This window comes from Mustela nivalis (genome assembly GCF_964662115.1).
Source record: "Mustela nivalis genome assembly, chromosome: 9".
In the NCBI taxonomy this organism is placed as follows: Eukaryota; Metazoa; Chordata; class Mammalia; order Carnivora; family Mustelidae; genus Mustela; species Mustela nivalis.
Window position 1 is genome coordinate 120017802 of NC_139028.1, and position 21683 is coordinate 120039484.

The following is a 21683-nucleotide window of genomic DNA, read 5'->3' on the forward strand; positions in this document are numbered from 1 at the left end:
GAACCGGGTGGGGAAGTGGGAGAGGCGAGGGCTGGCGCCTGGGCCCGTCTCCGGGGCGAGAGGCGGGACCCCAAGGGGCTGGGACGCCGCCCCCGCCTGGCGTCCCTCCACCTGGGCTGGACTCGCGGCCCTTGGGGACAAGGTCGCGAGCGCGCGGCGGCGGAGCGTGGACATGGCCTGGTGGGCTCGGCCTGCGCTTTCCGCCTCCAGAGCCTGGGGCCCGGCAGGTGAGGGGCCTCTCGGCGCGGCAGGGCGGCCGCAGGGGTGCGTCGGCGCGGGCGGGGCCGGGGGAGGCGAGCGCTCCGGCGCCCGCGCTGCTGGGGCTGAGCAGCGGGCGGGGTTCGGTCGAGGCGGGCGCCGGGGTCCGGTGTTCTCCGTGCGTGGTCGCGGGACTCTGCAGAACCGGGAAACGCGGGCCCCCGTTCACGCAGCTCCGAGGACAGTCCAGAGGTCACCTCTGCACGTTTCGGGCGGGTGCGGGCGGCACTCGTGGGTCCTGTGGACAGTCGCTGCTGCCACGCAAGTGTCAGAACGTACGTGCCTCCGCGGTCGTCCATGCGGACCTGCAGCATTCCCCTGTTTTCATGCGAACCCCCCCATCCACCCCAGCAAGCGCCCCCCCGACCCTGCCTCGCCGTCCCGGAAACGGCTCGAGTCGGGGGGAGGGACCTGTCGCCCCGGTCCCGGAGGGGCAGGTCTAGATGCCCCCGGGGCTTCGCGGTGGTTGGCCGTTCGGACCCCTGCCGCCGCCTGTTTCCGCGGGGCACTGAGGGTCCCCCCGCCGACTTCCAGGTTGGGCGCGAGCTCCAGGATTCCGTTCTACCGATGCTTCCTAAGGTGCGTAATCGCTCTGTCCTGGAGACCCTTTGTGATCCGGTCATGGCCGGTCACGCTGAGGGACGCTGTCCGGACTCCCTTGGGGCCAACGCCTGGGTCGAAAGGTGTGTGGGTTTCCATCGGCCTCGACAAAGACGGTGCAGTTCGCACTTGGCTAGCGTGTGTTCCTACCCTTCTCGGCAGTAATTGTACATTTGGGGATCTTTGCTGTTAACTTTAAAAATAAAATTAATTTGCCAAGAAAATGGGTGTGTTCAGGAATAGCAGAAAATGCAACCCAGGACAAGAAAGCTCTGGCAAAACCACAGACCGGTTCCGTAAACAGAAGTGCCCTTAGGAGGAAGGTGGGGGGGCTTGGACGGCCGTGGGAGGCGCAACGGCCTTCGGGACGAACCCGGACCTGGAAGTATGCTGGCTTCTCGTTGGCTGTGCCGCGCTCCCCTCGGCTGGGCTCTGCTCTCATTGGCAGAGCTGTGACTGGCTCTTATTGGCTGGGCTATGGCTGACTCTCCTTGCCTAGGCTCGGCTCTCATTGGCTGAGGAGTGCTGTCACTGGCTGGGCTCTGCCCTCATTGGCTGGGCGGTCCGGAGGGACGCGGCGGCTTCTTCCCGCGGGGAAGGCGGAGGGCTGCGAGGAGGACGTGGCGGGCGGGAGAGCGCCCCCTGCCGGCCTCCGCTGCGCGTCGGCGAGGTCGCGGCCGCTCCGTCTCCCTGCGCAGGCGTTGGACTCGGGACTGTCTCAGGGCCCGCCGTTGTTAAGCAATGAAGTGTCCCTGAGGGATTATGATAACCGACTTGATGCCGCCTCGCACAGGGACTGAGAGTGTTGTTGAGGAGCTTAATAGATCCGAGGGCTGTTCCTTCATTCCCGAAAATTCCTTCTTGACTGCGCTGACCCGGGTCCCGGCGCATTCTGACTCCGGCCCCCTGAGGACCGCGCCCGAAAGACCCCGGCCCCTGACACGGCCCCGGTGGGGACGGCCCCGGCCCCTGACACGGCTCCGGTGGGGACGGACACGGCCCCTGACACGGCCCTGGTGGGGATGGACACGGCCCGGTGGGGACGGACATGGCCCCGGTGGGGACGGGCCCCGGCCCCTGACACGGCCCCGGTGGGGACGGGCCCCGGCCCCTGACACGGCCCCGGTGGGGACGGCCCCGGCCCCTGACACGGCCCCGGCCCCTGACACGGCCCCGGTGGGGACGGACACGGCCCCTGACACGGCCCCGGTGGGGACGGCCCCGGCCCCTGACACGGCCCTGGTGGGGACGGGCCCCGGCCCCTGACACGGCCCGGTGGGGACGGACACGGCCCGGTGGGGACGGACACGGCCCCGGTGGGGATGGACCCGGCCCCTGACACGGCTCCGGTGGGGACTGACACGGCCCCTGACACGGCCCCGGTGGGGACGGACACGGCCCCGGTGGGGATGGACCCGGCCCCTGACACGGCTCCGGTGGGGACCGACACGGCCCCTGACATGGCCCCGGTGGGGACGGCCCCGGCCCCTGACACGGCTCCGGTGGGGACGGACACAGCCCCTGACACGGCCCCAGTGGGGACGGCCACGGCCCCGCTGAGACCGCAGTCCGGCTGTGTCCCGTGCTGCTGCCGACTTGCTGACAATCGGGGGTCCCCACAACCCCCTCCTCCGGGTCCATTCATTTGCGCGAGCAGCTCACAGCACGGGGGAGACCCGCTGACCGAGTCGATGACGGGCTTCGTCCGCAGGATGCTCGAGGAACGGAGTGAACCGCCAGACCCAGAGATGCAGGGGGAGGTCGGCAAGGGTCCCTGGTCCCTTGTGCCTCACGGAGCTTGGGGCGCAGGGGCCCGGCATGTGGTTCACCGACCGGGAGGCCCTCTGAGCACCCCTCCTCTTGAGTTCTCCGGAGACTCCGACCCTCTAATCACAGTCGGTCTGCCCGGCAGCCAGCCCCCACCCTTAGGGCCTTCCCGAGGTCCCCTCATGGACATGACCCAGATGTGGTGGGGAGGGGCTGGTTCCGGGGAACAGGACACCCACTTCACCTTCGTGGCTGTGAGGGGAGTTCGGGAACTGAGGACTGAGACCGACCGTGGTAACAAAAGACGTGCCCTTTGCTCTTAGGAATTCCGAGGGTTTGAGGATGAAGAGCAAAAACATTATAAATCACAATATCACAACTTCCCTTTAATTCCTTTTGTGTTTCTCATAATGGCTTGCATGTAGGAGGAGCTCAGTAAACGTCGGGCAGAGATCGCAGGGGAAGAGTTGCTCTAGGTGCTGAGGGACACGGCGCCGTTCCCCGCTGTGGGGACAGCCCGAGCATCTCTTCTCTTCCTGACCGTCTGGCCAGTTTTCACTGGAAAACTTCCTTTGGAGACTTACCACGTCACACTTAGAAGAACTGCTTGACGGGTGCTTTTACACAAGTGTCTGACGCAGCAGAACCCCCTTCAGGGTTGTGGGCATCTCCGCAGGGGTGTGGGGATGAGGGGGAAGCACTGTGCTCCCTGCTGTGTGGATTTCCTGTGCTTTCTGCTGGGAAGGGTCGTCTTGAGCAAGGCTGTAAGAATCACTTCTTGGTCTGGCGTTAGCTGCTGCGGCTCAGGATGGCAGAGTGACTTGATGAGACCAACAGTGACCTAGGGCTCTGAGTCTCCTTTGGGGCCGTCGGCCCTGCACATACACCTTCCTTTGTCTTGTTCCTCTTTCTTTTGTACATACCTTTCAGAAATCTCTTCTTTTGAAAAGCCAAGGTGATGCCCATGTGGTGGGAGAGGCAACAACACAAGCAAGTAGGCCGGGAGCAGCAGGCAAGGGCCTGACCCCCTGGTGCGGTGTGCGAGGTGGCGTGCAGGGTCGCCGCAGGGAGGGAGGGGCCGTCAGCCTGCCTAAAAGGAGCAGGGAATCAAACGAGCGCAAAGTGATTGTTCACTGGGGTTCGCCAGTGGCTTCACGAAGGAGGTGGCATCACGAAGTCCTGGCCTTGACTGTGGGAGAGCTGGACGTGCCGAGGTGGAGAAAGGTCTTTAAGGCAGAGGAAGCCGGGGTCGGACATACACAAGAGCCAGGCAGTCCTTTTGCTTGGCTGAAAGCAGGGCTTGAAATTGTCACTGGGGTGGGACACGCTGTGCTGGGATGGGGAGCAGAGAGCTTCTGGGGACCCTCACTGCCCGTGTGTCCCGTGGGGGTGTCGGTGCAGAGTGGGCAGTGTTGGTTTGGAAGGAGCGAAAGAACGCAGAAGACAGAGTCATCCCTCTAGAAGATTCGTGCTCCCGAGTTGTTCGAATATGTATGACGACGTGCTTTTGGGATGATGCTCATTTCTTGCCTAAACCACAAATGAGTAGAGGAAGTGCTCCCCGTCTCCTGTTTTTACGTCTGTATTCATTTAGATCCATCACTCATGTGAGGAAGGTTCTGACTTCTTTTGTTGAATCTCTTTTCCCGTCAGGGTGGAGGAGTTTCTATACTGAAGTCAGAGACGTCCTGGGGGAGGGTCATCAAGGGCCTTCTCCTGGAAGAATGGACATGGTGGCCACCAGTCTCTGGGGTGTGAGAATGGTGCCCGGCGCAGTGGGGCTGGCGGTCCTGAACCCTGGGTGAGTTGCCAGCATGATGCCAGGAGATGAGGCAGTTGTGCAGACTGGTTAGATGTTGCACAGGGGCCCCAGCAGCAGATCAGTGAACCTAGGAAGCATTCCCAGGCCCACAGGAGGTGAGGCTCTGCCTCCCACGGCTGCGGACTCACTTGCAGGGGATGCTGTGGGCTTCGTGTTACTCGCGCTGCTTTTGTTTCTTCCTGTTGCTTTCCTGGGTGTTGGGTCCTTTTCTAAGTCCTGAGGCTCTGCTGAAGCTCGTGACTTGTACGTTGTGTCTCACTTTTTTCCCGATGGAAGATCATCCTGCAACCCTAGCACTCAGCCGTGGGAATGTCTCGGCTCCTGGCTTCTGGGGGTGACTCGAGAAGCCTTCCAGTGTTTCTCAGAGAGCCTGAGCTGAGTCTACCCACTGCCTTGTCTTTTCTTTCTTTTTTTTTTTTTTTTTTAATTATCTATTTATTTGAGAGAGAGTGAGAAAAAGAGCACAAGCAGGGAGAAGGGCAGAGAGAGAGAAGCAGACTCCCGGCTGAGCAGGGAGTCCCATGTGGCGCCCAATCCCAGGACCCAGAGATAGTGGCATGAACCTCAGGCAGACACCCACTGACTGAGCGCCGCCGAGGGCCCCAGCCCCCAACCCACTACCTTGTCTCGGTTGTGGGATTCCTTCGGCTGCTTCATAGTACCAGCGGTGGTGAACATTGAAGATCAAGTTTCTACAGCAGTGTGGAGCCTTAGCGGTCAGGGTGCGAGTGTTTCTGGAATGGTCTCCAGAATCCGCTTTTTCTCCTGATTGTTTTTGGTGTAAAGTCTGAGACATTTGGCTTTCTTTAAGTGTCACTGCCCGTCTGTCACACCCAGGTGTGCGAAGTGTATGCCTCTGCAGAGAGCACACCCAGAACCCCACACAGCTCCCACACCTCTGGTGCAGACCCTGTTCTCTTCACACTCGCCCTGGACAACAGAATTAAGAGACCATACATTCCTTGTTTGCCCAATTCCAACTGACTTCAATTTTTTGCTCCCAAATAAGTTGTGATTTCTGAGTTGAGACTCCTTTCTCTTGTAGCCCAGTAGTCCTCCGTGAGGAGGGGGGAGGAGAGGGAAGTGTATCATCGGTCTCAGTGGTGGGGGTGGCGGGAGGGCTAGCACGAGCTTACCTGTCCCTAGTCACCCGGCCACTCTCTTCTGTTAGCATTGCAGGTGGAAGAAGACCCATCTCTTTTTCCGCTGGTGCCTCGAGCGTCTTTGGAAGAGGAGGCAGCAGTAGGAAGGAGAAGCTTTCTCTGCAGGACATAGCGGAGCTGATCCAAGCCAGAGCCTGCCAGAGGGTGGTGGTCATGGTGGGTGCCGGCATCAGTACGCCCAGCGGCATTCCGGACTTCAGGTGCCCTGCCGCGCCGGCTCTTCCCTGGGCACCTGGGCTGCCTCCTGGCCCCACCCTCCTGCTCTGGGCTCAGAGCTTCTTGCTCCTTTTTGCAGGTCTCCCAGGAGCGGCCTCTACAGTAACCTGCAGCAGTACGACCTCCCATACCCCGAGGCCATTTTCGAGCTCGCTTTCTTCTCTCACAACCCCAAGCCCTTTTTCACTTTGGCCAAGGAGCTGTACCTCAGGAACTACAGGCCCAACATCATACACTACTTCCTCCGACTGCTGCACGACAAGGACCTCCTTCTGCGGCTCTACACACAGAACATCGATGGGCTGGAGAGAGGTGAGCCCTCCGCCTGTCTCCACCTGGTCACATGCTTCCAGGCAGTGCTTACCCTGTCCTCTGATTTCAAGCCCACTAGTTACGCCTTTGTCCCTGACAAAAAGTCCCCCGTGTGTTTAAGAGTCACTGTGGAGGGACGCCTGGGTGGCTCAGTTCGTTAGGCGGCTGCCTTCGGCTCAGGTCATGATCCTAGCGTCCTGGGATCGAGTCCCACTTCGGGCTCCTTGTTCTGCAGGGAGCCTGCTTCTCCCCCTGCCTCTGTCTGCCTGTGCGCTCTGGCGCGCGCTCTCTCTCGCTGACAAAAAAATAAATAAAATCTTTTAAAAATAAATAAATAAAAAATAAAAAAAATAAAAAAGTCACCGTGGAGATCTCACTAGTGGACCCGATGTCCTGGCCTACTGGCTAGGCTGTGAGTTTTGGAAAGAGTTAAAGTTGGTATTGGGAGCTTCTAGTTCAGCTAATCTGATATAATGATTTCTTTTTCAAGAAATTAATTATGAACTTTTTCGAGCACATACAAGTGGAGGACTGTGGTGAGCCCTCATGCCCTCGACACAGCCGGTTCTTCCTTTGTCTGTGTCTTGCCGCCCCCCCACCTCTCAGCCCCAGTTATGTTGAAGTGCGTCTGTCCGTGATGTCATAAACTTAACCTGTAAACAACCTGTAAGTACTTCACTGGGTATCTGGAGAAGGTAAAGACCTTAAAACATAACTCTGATGTCAAGGTCACAAAGAGATGACCACTACTGCCTTAGTGTTATCAGACTGTTTGTATAGTGATGTCCTGCCTGCCCCGGTAGCGGCTCTGACCAGTGACTCACGGATGGTCCTGACGCTGACTGTGCGTCGCGAGAGGCACTGGCTGAGCCTTTCTCTCATGGCAGCAGCGCTGACGGGTGCTGCGAGTCAGCAGCGGCTCGGCTGGGCCGCAGACACCCGGTGGTTTGAAAACCGGAGTGGCTTGGACTGCACTTAGCAGCCACGAACACCCATGGGGATGACCTCTCCTTCTGGAGCTGCGGCAGGACAGGCCTTGTGGGAAGGTGGGAGCGTGTGGCCGTGGGCTTTCGCATGTGGAGATTTAGGACAGTAATGGGGACAGTAGGAAGCCACCGCAGCTGGGACTGTCTGCCTGTCACAGCTCCAAAGCTGACCGTGGGAACAGGTAACTGTCATAATAAGGTACCTCTGTTTTTCTACAGCTTTTCCCCATTGTTAGTACAGAATTTATTTGTCTTCCCTCTGTCAAACCCAGGCTGCCTGGGGAGGGTTAGGAAAAGGAACATACAGGGCAGACAGGACGCGGGACAAAAACCTATGGGAGGTGGAGGCGGCTCCTTCACATGGCGAAGAGGATGAGAGAGGCCGCTGTCCCTCTGAGAGGGCAAAGCCCAGAACGATGCGGGAGAAGAGCTGTTGCTTCAGAGGAGGCTTCCTAGCCCAGCCAGGGATGAGGCTTCTGAGAGCCGGAGGCGCCTACCGCGGGAGCCTCAGCCAGTGTGCGGAGGTCCCGTGAGACCGTGTGGTTCAGAAGCTGTGGCGCTGCCTCTGAGGCTCTGCTCTGTCAGCGTCCCCGGGGGGGGGGGGGGTTAGTGCGGACGCAGTCAGCAGTGGGCTCCACAGCTGGCAGGCGCTCCTGGCCAGGAAGAGGCTGGGGACGACCTCGGCATAGGATGAGTGGCTGCGGCAGGAGAGCTGCTCCCGGTGCAGAGAAGACAGACGGGCCGGGTGGGGTGGGGTGGGTGGTGCTCTACAGGTTTTATATTTTTTTGAAACATACGGTCTTCATTTCGTTTTTTTGTTTTGTTTTGTTTTTAATTTTAAGATTTAGCTATTGGAGAGAGAGTGAGAGCCTGCGCACATGTGCCCGTGGGGGGAGGAGCAGAGGGAGAGGGAGAGAGAGCATCTCCAGCGGACCCTCCTCTGAGCATGGGGCCTGCCTGCCTCGGGGCTCGATCCTAGGACCCTGAGACCAAGACCTGAGCCGAAATCAAGAGTCAGATGCTCAGTGACTGAGCCATCCAGACACCCCTATATAGCTTTTTCACTTTTCCTTAGTGTCTGGAGAGTAGAAAGTGTTTTCCTAGGTATCAGATATAATCTCATCTGCACTTAGATCAAACCTGTCGACAGGCTTTGTTTAACCATGGTTTGGCTCCACCTGGGAGCCCTCATCGATGCGCTTACTCTGCTCAGGGGGACATTATCTTCAGGGGGTGGAGGCGGCGATCCCAGGCTTGCACTGAGAGCTGGGACTCCGGCAAGGGCCTCCTGGCTGAGAGCTCACCCCTGGAGCTGGCGGCTCTTAGCTGTGGTTTGAATTTCAGTGTCTGGCATCCCTGCCTCGAAGCTGGTTGAAGCTCATGGATCCTTTGCCTCTGCCACGTGCACCGTCTGCCGAAGGCCCTCTCCGGGGAAGGACATTTGGGTGAGTTATCCTGCAGCCCCTTCTCTCTCTCCTGCACTTCGTGGTGGGAGTGACGGGAAAAGTGGCATTTTATAAGCATCATCTTGGAAGAACAACAGTAATGGTGTGAAACGTTTTTCTTTATTTTTAAATTGGAAAAGTAATACACACTTGTAAAACGTTAAGAAACGTGGAGGGGAGGGGCGCCTGGGTGGCTCAGTCGGTTAAAGCCTCTGCTTTCGGCTCAGGTCATGATCCCAGGGTCCTGGGATTGAGCCCCGCATTGGCCTCTCTGCTTGGCAGCGAGCCTGCCTCCTCCTCTCTCTCTGTCTGCCTCTCTGCCTACTTGTGATCTCTGTCTGTCAAATAAATAAATAAATCTTAAAAAAAAAAAAAAAAAGGAACGTGGAGGGGAAAACGTATCTCTCTTCAACCTCTTCCTATAGCCCACTTGTAACGGTTTGATGTATAAGGCTCCAAGCCTTAAAAAAAAAAATTGCCAAACATACTTGGCCGTATCAGTGTACCTACACCATAGAGTGACTATACTGTTTTTAGTAATAGGATTACTAAGAATTTTAAAAATTTATTTATTTGAGAGAGAGAAGGAGAGAGCACGAGTGGGTCGGGTCGGGGTGGCAGAGGGAGAGAGAATCCTAAGCAGACCCGCCCTGAGGGCGGAGCCCAATGTGAGGCTGGATCCCATAACCCTGAGATGATGACCCGAGCTGAAACCTAGAGTCAGAGACTTAACTGACTGAGGCACACAGGCCCCCCAGTAATAGGATTGTTAAGTTTAATATTCTACAAACTGCTTTGTTACAGAACAAAATTGTATGGATGCCTTGTGTCAGTAAGTACAGGTCTGCTTGCTGTTTTTAGTGACTTATATTAAATTTAGCCCTTTACCTACTGTGGGGTATTTTCTGATGTTTGTGATTTTTGCTATTAGGAACAATGCATCCATGACACTTGTGCTTGGATCCTGTGTCTGTCTGGGGGTAGTTCTGTAGGATGGGTTTCTTCAGGCAGAACAGGATAGACTGGAAAATCTTAAATAAAGATGAAACTCTGAAATATTGCTGAGGTATAGGACCCTGTCTCTTATTTTTTAATGAGGTCAGATTCACAGAACTGTCAGATTAGCATCTGCCAGTGCAGCGTTTGTTGGCACTTGATACGTTCCCAGCGTTGGGCCACCACTGCCTCTCTCTGATTCCAGAACGTTTTCATCACCGCAGAGGAAAGCTCTGTACTCCCAACCAGTCAACCCTCCCAACAAGCCCTGGCGAACACTGGCCCTTCTCCAGAAGTTCCGACCTGGAGTCATAGGCATGCAGCCTTTTCAGTCCCATTTTCTTCGCTGGGTCAGATGCCTTTAAGATGCCTCCATGTCTTTTGGTGGCTTCGCAGACCACTTCTTCTGAGTGCTGAATAATATTCCCTTTTCTGGATGGACGACAGTTATCTGTTCATCTACCGGAGGGCATCTTGGCTGCTTCTGTGTTTTGGCAGTTATGAACAAAGCTGCTGTAAACCTCCCCACGCAGGCTTTTGTGTGGATGTGAGTTTTCGGCTCTTTTGGGAAATACCAAGTGAGAGCGTGTTTAGTGCCTTCTGACGTGGCTCCCCCACTTTGCATTTCTGCCGGCAGCGAGTGGGAGCTGCGTTTGGTGTTGTCCGTGTTTTAGACTTTGGCCGTGGTGGTAGGCGGATGGGGGTCCTGTTTGCTCTCGTGTGCAGTCCCATGAGGACGTGCCATGTGGAGAAGCGTTTTAGATGCTCGTTTGCTGTCTCTACATCTTCACTGGTGAGCTGTCTATTCGGGTCTTTGGCCGATTTTTTAATTCAGTTGTTCATTTTCTTATTGTGGAGTTCTAAGAACTTTTTTTGTATTATGGATAACTGTCCTTTATCAGATGTCTTTCGTAAATATTGTCTTCCTACTTTCTTGCACTGTCTTTCACAAAGCAGGGTTTTTAATTTTAATGAGGTCTAACATACTGTTCTTCCATGAATTGTGCCTTTGTTGTTACCTCTGAAGAGTCATTGCCACCTCCTGACCTGGCCCTTTGTAATAGCATTAAGGGCTGGGGGTCGGGGGCTGGTTGTTTAGGGACCGAATTTGCTGGAGGTGAAAATTGAGAGTGGTCGTGGTCTTTCTTTTAGGTGAGTCATCTAGGATGCCAGCGAGCTGGTTTTCCAAGTTAACTAAGTCCGGAGTGGACAAGGTTTCCCATGAGATGATGGTTCGGCTCATTAGTAATTGAGTTAAAGGCTACCTGGGTGGATTTAGCATCGAGAGGAAGAATTTTCTTTGAGGACAACGTGGAGTCGCTCGTGATGGTCATGAACAGGTTCATTGGGCTTCTCTGAGCAAGCCTGAGTCTGTTCCAGTCAGCAGGCTCAGAAAAGGGTCCTGTAATTGCTCGATGTTGCTTGCAGCCCTCTCGGGAGCTCCCGGGGACGATCCCAAATCTGCCCCCCATTGGCGAAGGGCAGGGACAGACTGAGGAGGCGGCCACTCCAGGTTCGTAGGTGTCCATTCTAGTCATCAAGGGAACTGACATACAGGGCTTGTCCCGGGCAGCAGCGGGACGGATCCCCACATCTGACTCCAAATCTTGAAAAGTTCATGAAGAGGCCGTAAGTGGGCTCAGCCCTGTCTACTCTGCACGTGTTCTCAACACCACACCACATCCCCTTCTCAAGGCTGCGTCCTTGGAGCAGCCTCTGCGGGGGGTGGGGCGGGGACACACAAAGGGAACCCAGGGTCCGAGGATGCGGGAACGGAGTGAGGAGCTTCCAAGTGCTGGGGTCCAGGTCACAGGTCAACTGGGGGTCACACCTCTTTGATGACCTTCCCCAACATCTGGAGATTTCCAGCGAGTGTTCTGGTACTTTGCCCAAACTCAGGCATCTGTTTCTCTAAATCCCTTTCAGGGTGCTCCCATTGGGCTGGTTTTATCCAGCGTTTGGCCTGACCCTCTCCGGCAAGCATATGGACCCATCGACATAAATCTGAGAAATCAGATCAGTAAGTTTGAGCGACCGTGTTACGTTCTTCAGCAAATTCCGGGGGTCCTCAGTCACTTTAGGACACTCTTGTAATATGGCTCGAAATTCAGCCTTGGTCCAGGCAACACGAGCAACTTGGTGTTCACCTGGGCCCCAGCAGAGTGAACTTCAGAAGCGGCAGGTGTGAACAGGTTCAGGAGACGGAGGAGGCAGGTGGGGAGAGGTCTGGAGGTAAAGGGAGGCTCAGCAGAGGGTTAGAATGAGCGGTGGGTAGCAGGGAGGTGGGGACTGTGCCGAGGGAAGAGGAAAACGGCTCCAGAGGCGGGACCTGAGCGCACGACCTGCCCGAGACAAAGGAGACGGGGAGGCCGGGCTCAGAGGCGGCGCTGACTTCTTTCAGTTGTTTGCCTCTTTGGAAAATGCTGTTTCTAAGTTAATGAACCAAAGAGGGGAGCAAACTTTGAACCCTAAAGTGTTTGGAAGCCTCAGGGTACCAACTAAAATAACATGGCTGTCCGATTCAGCTGTGAGAAGAGTGAATTTGGGGAGATGGCGCGTTCCCCATCACGGCCATCGAAGTTGTAAATTACTTTTGGTGGAGTCCGTCCATTGAGTTAAGAATGCACGTGAGGAGGGACCACAGTTTTGAAACCTAAAGCAAGCTGGGGCCCCAGAAGTGTGGGAGTGTGGGGGCAGTGGTGCCCTCAAAGTGTTTGATCCCCGGGACCCTCTCTCCGAGAGGCTTTTCCCTAGAGGGAAGAGAACACTTTCCAAACAGTACAGTTCCGGTAGGAGCAGCCTGGCTCTAGGAAGGCGTCAGACCCAAGGTCAAGCAAGGACTCCGAGAAAGGACAATGCCGTCCAAAGGTCTCGGATAACGCCTGGAGAGCTCAAAACACAGCCCTGGAGAGAGGCTCGGTGGGAGAGCTGCGAGCCCGACTGGGTCTGTGGGGCCTGGCACCTGTTCGCTCGCGGCCTCGGAACCGCCGGGGCAGCGCCTGCATCCCACTTCTGACACCAAGTCATGTTTTCCTTAAAAGCAAAACTGCCTTCAGCAAAATGGACTGTTCGGGAACAGCAGAAAAATGCAGTTTGGGACAAGCAAGCTACAGCAAAACTAGGCAAGTCCAAGAAAACAAAGGAGAGGAACATTTGATGGAAAGGAGGGAGGGAGTTGGGAGGGGCTGGAGAAGCAGTTCAGGGGAAAGATGGTGTCTTGCTAGCTGTCACTGGGATGGTTGATTTGTTGTAGACGGTGGTACACATCTTCCCCTGTTGGGACCTGCCTTGATGGTTCTTTGCTGTTGAGGGTTCTTCTATTGGGTCTGTAATTCACAATTCTTCATGTGATTGGTGGTGAGTAGTAGGGTTCCTTCCAGCCTCCTGAATCCAGATTAGCAAGGTCTCCTTTTATTAATTTTCATAACGTCTAGCACCATTTGTTGAAGAGATGAGATTTGTTCCTTTGTCAAAGATCAGTTGCCTGTGCAGGTCTACTTTTAGGCTCTCTGTTGTGTCCCACTGGTATTTTCACCTGTTCTTAGAGCCATGCCACAGTCCTGAGTCCTGTAGCTTTTTATACTAAGTCTTTTTTTTTTTTTCCAAAGATTGTCAGACAGAGATCTCAAGTAGGCAGAGAGGCAGGCAGAGAGAGAGAGAGAGGAAAGGAAGCAGGCTCCCTGCTGAGCAGATAGCCTGATGCGGGGCTTGATCCCAGGACCCTGGAATCATGACCTGAGCTCTTCGCAGAGGCTTTAACTCACTGAGTCACCCAGGTGCCCCTTTATACTAAGTCTTGACGTCTTCTCCGTCATTCTGTGTGTTGGGTATTCTGGTCTTTCCTTATAAACTTAGGATCAGTCTGTCACTGTCTGTTCTTTGCACCTTTGTAACCTCTCCTCTCTGTCTTTGGAGTTTTGCACTTTTACTGTGGTCTATCTCCTTATGGATTTCCTTTTGCTTACTTATTCTGCTGTAAATTTGTAGGGCTTTCTGAATCTGTGGTTTGAGACCTTGCATCACTGCTGGAAAGACCCATTGGCCATTGCCTCTCCCACTCCCTCTCCTTCCTTGTGGAACTTAAACTCCCACGAGACCTTCTCAGGCTCCTTTTATGTGTGTTCTGGCTTTCTTCTCTATGCTGTGTTGTGAATAATGTCTTTTGACCTGTTTTCCAGTTTATCAACCTTCTATTCTGTTGTTCAGAGCAAAGCTCTTCCATTGAGTGCTAATTCTTCTTTCTTTTTGTTTGTTTGTTTGGAATAGATTTAATGAGATGCAAAACCTCAATCAGCAGTAATCTCATTTCCAGGTCTGAATTACTGGCCCCATTTTTTTCTTCTAAATTTTTATTTAAAAACTAGTTAGTTAATGTAGTGTAGTAGTGGTTTTAGGGGTACAATTTAGTGATTCATCATCTACCTGCAGTACCCAGTGCTGATCACAAGTGCCTTCCTAATTTTTGGTACTTTTTATTACTGGAAGTTCTCTTTGGTTCTTTTTCAAATCCACTACATTATTTTTTATAGTTTTCTACCCCCATCAGATGCTTCAAAGCTGTCTTATTTTGTTTTAAAGCACTGAACACAATTTCTCCTTAATCTGTATCTGAAGTCTTTGAGTAGACTCTCTTATTTGGCTGTCTCTGCTGGTTCTGGCTGGGCTCAGCTTGCTAAGCTGAGGCCAGGAAGTTTTGTCTTAGGAAACTGGAGTCCTCTTTCTTGGGCTTTCTCCTCTGAAACCCAGCCCAGCACATCAACGCAGTCATCTTAGGGTGTAGTGATGGTTTGTGTCCACCTTCCCATGGCCTGCGGGGAAGTGGTCTGTCGTAATGGTCCTTAGAGCTTCAGCCTGAATGTCTGCCAGGCCTAGGACGATTTCATGATCGCTTTAGCTAAAGCTGGGGACAAATTTTATATCACCTTTCACATTGAATTATGCCTAGTGGCGGTTACATGCCTGTAGAGTACCTCCTGAGGGCTGTGTCATCTACTCAGTATTTCATTGGCATCTGAACGGCTCTAATATCTGCCCCAGGTGCACAGCTTTGTGTGACACTTGCGGCATGTCCTGTGCCTTCAGGACCTGCTCTCAAGTACTCCACCCGGCCCCCAGTTTTAGGGTGCTCTGTGAATCAAAATGGGCAAAATGTCAGTAAATGCCAAAGCTGGGCTCATTATTCAGTTGTTGTGAATGTTTGAAAATTTCTTAGTAAAGGCAATCTTTTTTTTTTTTCAGTCTTTACTTAAGTCCTAGTTATGTAACATACACTGTTGTGTTCGTTTCAGGTGTACAGTTGAGTGACTCACATCCATATGTCCCCCGGTGCTCGTCACCACAGTGCCCTCCTCTGTCCCCATCCCCCAATCAGCCCGTCCTGTGCCCCCTCCCCTCCAGTCGCCAAGAGTTTGTTCTCATATTGTTAGTTAAGAGTGTTTCTTGAGGGGCGCCTGGGTGGCTCAGTGGGTTAAGGCCTCTGCCTTCGGCTCAGGTCATGATCTCAGGGTCCTGGGATCGAGCCCCGCATTGGGCTCTCTGCTCAGCGGGGAGCCTGCTTCCTCCTCTCTCTCTCTCTGCCTGCCTCTCTGCCTACTTGTGATCTCTGTCTGTCAAATAAATAAACAAAATTTTAAAAAAAGAGTGTTTCTTGGTTGCCTCTCTCTCTCTCATTCTGTTTCCCTCAATATTAAGAACCAACTCTTTTTTTTTTTTAAGATTTTTTTTTTTTAACGATTTTATTTATTTATTTATTTGACAGAGAGAAATCACAAGTAGATGGAGAGGCAGGCAGAGAGAGAGAGGGGGAAGCAGGCCCCTTGCTGAGCAGAGAGCCCGATGCGGGACTCGATCCCAGGACCCTGAGATCATGACCTGAGCCGAAGGCAGAGGCTTAACCCACTGAGCCACGCAGGCAACCCGAGAGAGCCAGCTTTTAAAGTGTGTTGTGACATCGTCTTCGGCCCATTTTCTGTGTCTGTCACACAGGCTGACGTGTCCGTGGACAGGATTCCCCGCTGCCCGGTCTGCACTGGCGTCGTGAAACCCGACATCGTGTTCTTTGGGGAGGCACTTCCCCAGAGGTTCCTGCTGCATGTGGTTGATTTCCCTATGGCGGATCTGCTGCTCATCCTGGGGACCTCCTTGGAGGTTTGTCAGCAGGTCCAGAGATGGACTGAAGTGTGTGTCTGTGTGTGTGTGTGTGCGCGTGCGTGCGCGCGAGGTGGGGGGAGGCTGGAAGGATAGGGCCCGGGGGGTGGGGCAGCTGGGGGTGGCCCCAGGTGCTCTCGGAGCCTTCTGGCACCCTGACTTGGGAAGGTGAGGAAGCAGAGGTGTTCCTGGCCTAGGGAGCGGCAGTCTGGGCGGAATGGGGATGAGGGAGGACACTCAGCTTTGGGGTTGCTGTCCGTGTGGGTGAGGCACCGTGTGTGAGCAGAAGGGAGGGATGGGGCAGGACGGACTTCCCAGGCCATATCACAGAGGCCGATTTTGTGCTAGAAGCATTGATGGGCTTGAAGGGGTTGAACTGGGGACATGGCTGGTGCCCTGCAGTGTCCCAGAGACTGTTGGGTGTGGGGCTTGAAGCAAGATGTCCAGGAGGCTGGTGCTCACGAAGTCAGAGCTATGGGCACATTCAGACCACGTGACTATGAGAGAGGGCAAGCAGAAGGACTTGGGGACAGGAGAGGGAGTGGTTTGGCTCTGTCTGTGGGTGCTCAGGCCATTGGTTGGTAAGGAGGTATGTGAGTGGGGTGCTGAACTCAGTTCTGCACGTGTGTGTAAGGTGCCTGGGACACACCGTGGACACATTCCAGAAGCTGCTCTCCATCTGGACCTGAAGCTCAGGACTTTGTGAAGGACGTTACAAGAGCAATAAATGAGCCTCTTCACCGAGCTCTGCCTGACTGGATGTTGGCACCACAGGGCACCAGGGCCAGGAAGGCCTGTGCTCAGAGCTCCCGCCAGCCCAGAGGCCTCGAGCCCAGTGCATTTCTTCAGCAGATGTGCCTGCTGTGGGCCAGCCCCGTGCTAGGGCTTTGGACGGACACAGTAGGACGTCGCAAGCAAGGGACGGTGTTAGGTGGCAGTGTGACAGGAGAAATGACAAGTGGGACGGAAGGCTGGGGAGGGTTGTGAACTGCGTGTAATACCAGTGTGGCCGTGTCGGGAAGGTGAGCCTGGAGCTGAGGCCAGAAGGAGACGTGGCCACATGGAGTGAGTGATCGGAAGGCAGTAGGGACAAGGTCTGACCTCCTGACCCCGCGGGTGCTGTGGTGGGCAGAGTTGGCAGAGACCCCACAGGTGCAGTCCAGGCGGTGATGGCGGCTGGCCAGGGACACTGCGGAAGGCGTCAGAGCCCAGGTGTGTGAAGGAGTGGTGAGTGGGGGAGCGTGGACACCCGCAGGGCTCCAGGGTTGTGACCTGAATGAGACCGCAAGAACAGAGCTGCTTTCCTGAGAGTGAGGAGCCACATGGGCAGGTTGGGGGAACTTGGCCCCAGACACACTGACTCGAGTGCTGTGTCAGACCTGTGATGCCCATACTGGGCCTGGATGGAAGGGGGAGCTTTGTGGGGGCAGAGGGCCGGGGGCAGTAGTAGTTAGTGGTGGGTGGTGCGGAGTCTGGCCGCCGCCCTGTGCTGGCCACCAGCAGCAGACACTGGGACTGCCAGTCCTCTGTTTTTTAAGTGAAATGAAAATAGCCTTTTTCTCTGGTTATAAAAGTACCGTATGCTCCCACATTATACAGACATAGGGGGTGAAGTAGAGGGTCCCTCCAGGCGGTTTGCTTGTCCTCACAGGCTTCTCTGCTTCCCAGATGTGGGCTCTCAGCAGAGGCAGGGACACTGTGCGCAGAGACCTCCTTGGTCAGGTGCGGGTATGCCGTCCCCGCTGGGACCCCCGAGCAGAGTTCTTGTCTGTGGGCACCAAGGAGTCTGCGGTGTTGCTCAGACTTTATCTCCTGTGCCGTGTGAAAGAAACAGTAACACACTTGATTACAGACCAGCCCTCTGGCTCCCACTGAGGGGGACGCGCGTCAACCATAAGGTGATTTCTGAAATCTGAAATAGTCTGAACTCTGGAACACATCTGGCCCCGAGAGTTTTAAGATGAGGGATGATGGCTGTATAATGATTTATTTAAGGAACGTTCTATCGATGGACAGCAGGAACGAATAGCGTAAGGATTTTATATTCAGAATAAGAGTGTAGTGAGTGGTTGTGTGGACACGTGTTTGCACATGCATGTGAGCGCCTCCTCCGTTAATATTGAGAAGTTACTTTCCAAAAAGATACACTGAGACCAGCCGTGTAGGAGTGGCCATTTCCCACATCCTCAGCAACACCAAACATTAGCTGTCTTGAATTGTTTTTTTTTAAATCTATCTTTAAGGTTTTATCCATCGGATTGGTTAGAAATAAATGTGTGTGTGAGAGAGGAGGAAACAGAGAGAAGGGAGGGCGGGTGGGCTAACCTTTCTGTCGTGAAGAGTGACGTTGGTCTTTTTGTGCCAACCACTGTGTTTTCTTTGGGTTACATATTTATACCTCTTGCTCATTTTTCATTGGGTTGTTTTCTTAGTCTGTTTATAAATTAGCATTTAAAGCCATAAATTATATAAAGTTTTTATAAATTAGTTCAGCAATTAGAAATATAAACTGTCACATGTTGTTAGTATGTTTGCAGTTTATGGTAATGAGGTTTAAAAATTATTTTTCTACATCATATTTTTTTTAAAGATTTTATTTATTTATTTGACAGACACAGATCACAAGTAGGCAGAGAGGCAGGCAGAGAGAGAGGAGGAAGCAGGCTCCCTGCTGAGCAGAGAGCCCGATGTGGGGCTCGATCCCAGGACCCTGAGATCATGACCTGAGCCGAAGGCAGAGGCTTTAACCCATTGAGCCAACCAGGCGCCCCTCTACATCATATTTTTATGTAGATAATAATGTGATACTTGGCATTACCTGACTTATCAGGCCTAAAAAGTTCTCTCCCTTTACTTATGAAACCTAAATTCCCGTGAAGAACCGTTCTGTGTACATTTAAATCACTCATTTGAAATGTTTTCCGCGAAAGCAGGAGTTGAGTATGTCCCCACCAGGTAATGGGCTAGTGTCCACGCTGTCTATCTCATCTGTTTCTTGTGTTATCACTCGTGAGTGGAAATTTCACTTGGGAGCTGGATGAAGAAGCCCAGAGGTACTGAGTTAGGAGTCCCTGGAGGTCTGGATGGTGGAGACTGTGGAGAGGTGGGGTGCCCACCCCTGTGGGCCGCCCAGGAGTCCCCTGAGGGCCCAGGCCTTTGCTCCCAGGGAGCGGGAGCGGACGGGCGAGATGCTGCTGGGAGGAGACGGTGTGTGATAGGGCAGGACAGGTAAGAGTGGGTACAGGTGCTGGAGCCCAGATGCACCTGGGCAGGGGCACCTGTGGAGGCCAGAACGTGCGGGAAACAGAAAGACATGGACCAGGGAGGCACAAGAAGGGAGGAACCCAGGCACTGAGACCGAGCAGACCTCATGACTGGAAGAAGTGGAACAGTGGTGTGCTTTCACTGTGTCCAAGGCCTCACGTCAGTCTGAGCTGCCCTTTCAAAGGCTCAGGCTGTGGCATGCGGTATCCTGGGGGGCTTGGAGGGTGGGCGCTGTGCTCCTCACATTTGGGCAATTTTTCAGGTAGAACCTTTTGCCAGCTTGTCTGAGGCCGTGCGGAGCTCGGTGCCCCGGCTGCTCATCAACCGGGACTTGGTGGGGCCCTTCGCCTGGCGTCCTCGCGGCACGGATGTGGTCCAGCTGGGGGATGTGGTTCAAGGCGTGGAAAGGCTGGTGGAGCTTCTGGGCTGGACGGAAGAGTTGCAGGAGCTTGTCCAGCAGGAGACAGACAAGGTACAGACTGTCAAGCAGGGTCCTCTGAAGAAGGGCTGTCTTCCTCACTGCCCAGGGGTCTGGGTCCACCTGATTTGGAGTTCTGGCTGGCTGAAAAGGGACAGAAAGAGCGGATATTGGCTATTACTCCTGTCCCGGCCACTGTCTGGGGCCTTCTGTGTGCTTACGGATTGGGTGTTGCGACTCAGCATCACCCGGTGCAGATGAAGACAGTCGCGGAGCTGCGACTTGGTCCAGGCGGCCGAGGCGGCTCTCACTGCAGCCTTTTGTCCCCTGAATAAAGCAGCACCAGGCTCAGGTGCGGTTCTGAGATGAGCTTTGAGGAGCGGAACTTGTGTGCTGGTATGGGACAAAGCCCCACCTCGGGATGCTTTCAGGAGGTGGTCAGCCCGAGGGCTGCTGGCCTGGGACGACCTCCTGAGGGTAGAAAGCCAAAGACCCCTGATGCTCTCGAGGTGTCAAACCTGTTCAAAGTGAAGTTTCCTTTGAGAATCAGTTAAGCATTTGTGGCCCTAGCGTGAGTGCCTGTTGTCTAAAGGAGGCAGCATTGAGTACCTCAAGTCCAGGTGTCTCCAAAAGGATCATGGGACACGGCCCTGGGGCTGAGGTCTTGGCAAAGCCTCGCCCTTCAGCTGCGAGTGCCTCAGGACTCACGGTTGTTGGGTGGGGACTGACCAAAGCCCCCAGCCTCTGGCTGCAGCCTGGTTTCTTACCATGTTGAACCAAAGAAAGAAGAATTTGAGGCTTACTGAGGCCAGGAGGCTTTGTGCTATTTCCACACATCTTAGACATTGTGACCACTGGTTTTTCTGGCCCTCCCTTCCAGAATTTGGCTCTAATGGCTAAGATGTAGGCTGATATCACTCCTTATCTCATTGTAAATGTCAAAGTTCCAGGGCTGGGTAATTGTGGAAGTAGACAAGGCAGGTAGCACAGAAGCCTGTACTTGGCACATCAAAAGAAGAGGCGGTAAGTGGCTTGGTCAGATCGCCTGGCAGCTTCTTGGATCTGACATCCTTTTTCCATACAAGACTGAGTCATGTGACCCCCCCCCCCCCCCCGGGGATTTTTGGAAGCAGTCCTACAGGATTTGACCTGTGTGATTTTACAGTCTTAAGGAAATTTATGTAAGGTGGGTTCTGGTGTTAGGGGTTTACATATATAATGAAAGAGCTGCTACCCAGAAGTAAATGTTGAGGGAGGAGCTGCAGTTTGTCCTGGGGTCACCTTCCCCAATAGTGCCCGTTTCTGAGCATTGAGCTTCAGCACATCTCACCTGGCTGGCCACCTGGATTCACCCTGCTGGCATCGTGTTACTTGGGCTCAACAGCACCATCGGCAGAGGCAGAAATAGTTTGTTTTATGAGATGGTTTGAACCCAGGTCCTGAGGTCTGTGGGTCTGATTTCCTTCCTCCTCTGTTCCAGCTTCATGGACAGGACAGATAGAGTGATGGCGGGTCCCCCTCCCCTTCTGGGACCGGAAATGGTTCTAAGGAGTCCCTGCCCACCTCTGAGCAAAGAGTCTTGGCTGAACCAGAACCTGCTGCCTAAGGAAGAGGGTGAGGCCGACCGGGTCCTGAGCTCTGTGCCAGTGGGTCATGTCGTGCCCTGGCTGTGGGCCACCCCAGTTGCGGGCGCCAAGCTGTCCAGCGCTTTTCTGTGGTTTGACTCTTCAGTCTGCTGAAGCTCTTGATGCTGAAAAAAAGCTTTCTCCTGACAGGGACTCTCTCGAACCCCAGCGGACCAACAGGACGCCCAGACCGGACCTGCTCTGTGTCTGGGTCTCCGTCTGAAGGGCAGGCTCAGCATCTCTCCCCTTAGACTGTCTGGGGCGGAGGGGCCACAGCCATTCCTAAGGTGTGGTCCTGGGTCCCACGTAATAGAATCGAGTCCTGTAGCACGCTGGCCTCCTTAGTAGGGTTATTGTTAGCTGGAGAAACTGTGCATTTCTGGCATGAAATAAACTCTTTGGTCTCCTCAAAGGAATGCAGGTGTTAATGATGTGAAAGGGGACCTTGGGCAAGCATGGACATTCCCCACAATGGAATAACCCAAGGATGGAGAACACGCCCCTGGCTCCACCCTGGAGAGGGGCCTAGTGCTGTTTCCCATGGAGCCCCAGCACCCCTCACCACCACACCCCCTCCACTCTACCCTGATGCCGTTCGCCTCAGCCTCCCCCCCAATTAACTCTTCTGCTCTGGCAGCTAACCAGCACCCCAGTCCCCACTCTG

At 54.3% G+C, this 21683-nt stretch overlaps 1 protein-coding gene across 4 annotated transcripts; it reads left to right on the forward strand.

The window, feature by feature from the left end:
- Positions 1-95: 95 nt before the first annotated feature.
- On the forward strand, positions 96-21431 carry SIRT3 (sirtuin 3). 4 transcript variants are annotated; one of them, XM_082749507.1, is made up of 8 exons: positions 96-227; positions 4279-4426; positions 5619-5810; positions 5906-6138; positions 8469-8569; positions 15551-15712; positions 19239-19448; positions 20875-21431. In XM_082749507.1, exons 1-8 carry the CDS (start codon positions 173-175, stop codon positions 20893-20895), a joined length of 1122 nt encoding a protein of 373 aa, XP_082605633.1. In that variant the 5' UTR covers positions 96-172; the 3' UTR covers positions 20896-21431. The 4 variants fall into 4 exon arrangements, with proteins under 4 accessions (XP_082605633.1, XP_082605635.1, XP_082605636.1 ...); XM_082749509.1 differs by lacking the exons at positions 15551-15712; positions 19239-19448; positions 20875-21431 and adding exons at positions 11492-11585; positions 12607-12687; positions 12819-12981; XM_082749508.1 differs by lacking the exon at positions 96-227 and adding an exon at positions 710-837.
- The last annotated feature ends 252 nt before the right edge of the window (positions 21432-21683 follow it).

Coding starts and splice junctions, on each gene's coding strand:
- SIRT3 (XM_082749507.1), top strand. CDS start 173: ATGGCCTGGTGGGCTCGGCCTGCGCTTTCCGCCTCCAGAGCCTGGGGC. Junction 228..4,278: donor CAGAGCCTGGGGCCCGGCAG/GTGAGGGGCCTC, acceptor TTTTCCCGTCAG/GGTGGAGGAGTTTCTATACT. Junction 8,570..15,550: donor CTCCGGGGAAGGACATTTGG/GTGAGTTATCCT, acceptor TCTGTCACACAG/GCTGACGTGTCCGTGGACAG.